We start from the raw sequence: 2,099 nt of genomic DNA, 5'->3' as shown, positions 1-2,099 counted from the left end.
CACCCCCATATTCTGGCCATGCTGGCCTTCTTCTCAATTCCTTGAACATGTCTTGTTTCTTTCCTCCTTCAAGGTCTTTAGCTGTCTTGTTCTCTTTTCCTTTACAGTTAATTCCTTCTCTTTCTCTTCTTTCTCCTCCTCATTTCATCAATGAGGGATGATGCTATATTTCTAGTGCCAAGCTCTGTGCCTTGCATGTGCTAGACACTTGATACATGTTTGTTGTATGAATGAATATGGCACATTAGAACTTGAGTTCACATCCTGCCTCTGATAAGCTACATTGTCTCGGCAAGTTATTTGGTCTCTGTAGGCCTCAATTTCCTCACTTGTGAAATGGCTTCTTGTAGAATTCTCATGAGGATTTTCAGTGAAGTATCTCAAGGGTGTTACTTGGTGCCTGCCAGTCTTCAATAAGAAAGATGTCTGTGATGCTCTTGTGGGAGTATATGGATATCTGGGCTTCTCACTCTTCTCTTGGCTCTTCTCTCTGCTCAGGGCAGCATCTCATCACAGCAGTTGCTGATCATCTGTTTGGGCTGAAGACAACATCATGGTGAGCAGGAGGCATGAGACTAACTGTAGGGCATTGTCCCTGACTACCAGCGTCTTCCCTGGTAATGGGTCAGGGGGTAGGAAGATAAAAGAAAGGCAGCGTTCAGAATCTTCTGTGTTCTCCTGTTCCCCTTGAAGATAGGGTGGTGGGTGACCTTGTGTTTCTTAGCGGAAACACGAGGATGAGAGAAGAGACATCTGCCTTTGTTTAGGAAGACCATGGAGTTTGGAGCCCAGAGACCTAGGGGGTGAATCCTGGCTGTGTGACCTTGATCATACTACCTCTCACCTGTAAGATGGAAATGACAATCTCTGCTTTGCAGGATTTTTGTGAGGATTAAATCAGATAATTTACATGGACATTCTTTGTAAACCGTAAACTTTCTGATATTATTGTTGTCATCATCAGTGTCCTGTGGCTACTCTCCTTCTTCTGACAGGGAGTTAGGGCGACTCCGGAGTGTGATTGAGCTGGACAGCCCCTCTGTGACTGCAGAGCAAGTAGCTGCCATTGAGCAGAGTGTCAATGAAAAAATCAGAGATCGGCTGCCCGTGAACGTGCGAGAACTGAGCCTGAATGATCCTGAGGTGGAGCAGGTGAGGCGAGAGCCAGTGGGATGGCTTTGTACAGTGGCCCTCCCAGGGCTCCTCATCAAAATCCAGACAGCCCTTCCCTCTCCCTTGCGTTCCAGGTGAGGGGCCGGGGTTTGCCAGATGATCATGCTGGGCCCATTCGAGTTGTTACCATCAAGAGCGTTGATTCCAACATGTGCTGTGGGACCCATGTTAGCAATCTCAGTGACCTTCAGGTATGTGAGGAAGGGCTTTTGAATGGTTGGGAGAGAGGGTGTCGGGAGGGGAGGATCACAGCAACGCTGGCAGTGATAGAAGGGGACAATTGAGGCGTCCTGAGCGAAATCAGTCCTTTATTACTTCCGAGCCTGGGGAGAGGTCTAGGTATCGCCTACGCTTGGGTCCAGCACCAGTGCGGTTTCTGCATGTGTGTGTGTTTTACCTGCTTTGCCTCATGTAGGTCATTAAAATTCTGGGCACTGAAAAGGGGAAAAAGAACAAAACCAACCTGATATTTCTGGCTGGGAACCGGGTGCTGAAGTGGATGGAGAGAAGTTATGGAACTGAAAAAGCACTGACTGCTCTGCTTAAGTATGCCCCCTTTTGTTGCCTCCTGTTTCTCAGATCCTGGACACCCCAGGGCTTAGATTTCCTACCTGTAAGGCAGACAGAATAATCTATCTCTGGGTGTAAGGTGTGATCATAAATGATAAAGTGCTTTGGATAGTAAATCGGACACACACAAAATGGTTTATTCTTTCATGTCCTTTCCCCCAATTGCTTAAGAGGCCTACTCAGAATGTCCCCAGGTCCCCATTTGGAAGGAGACACACTTTTTTTTTTTTTTAAGATTTTTATTGGGGAATTGGGATGAGAGCAGTGCTGGGGAATTGGGGGAAGGGGAACAGACAAGTTGCTGTCGTTTTGTTCTTCAGTCTAGTTGTGGAGGATGTTGCTTCACTGGCCCAAGT

General features: G+C 47.1%; 1 protein-coding gene across 1 annotated transcript in view; it reads left to right on the top strand.

Annotated features, from left to right (window-relative positions):
* The window catches only part of LOC109395733 (alanyl-tRNA editing protein Aarsd1-like), a 23,365-nt gene that overhangs the window by 16,795 nt on the left and 4,471 nt on the right, over positions 1–2,099 (top strand). The window contains exons 9-12 of the mRNA XM_019667001.1: positions 499–556; positions 996–1,152; positions 1,248–1,364; positions 1,589–1,801. Of these exons, the coding sequence (XP_019522546.1) occupies positions 499–556; positions 996–1,152; positions 1,248–1,364; positions 1,589–1,801 (545 nt within the window). The remainder of the gene's footprint in view (positions 1–498; positions 557–995; positions 1,153–1,247; positions 1,365–1,588; positions 1,802–2,099) is intronic.

This window comes from Hipposideros armiger, unplaced genomic scaffold (genome assembly GCF_001890085.2).
Source record: "Hipposideros armiger isolate ML-2016 unplaced genomic scaffold, ASM189008v1 scaffold_482, whole genome shotgun sequence".
NCBI lineage: Eukaryota > Metazoa > Chordata > Mammalia > Chiroptera > Hipposideridae > Hipposideros > Hipposideros armiger.
This window is presented reverse-complemented; position numbering and strand designations above follow the sequence as displayed.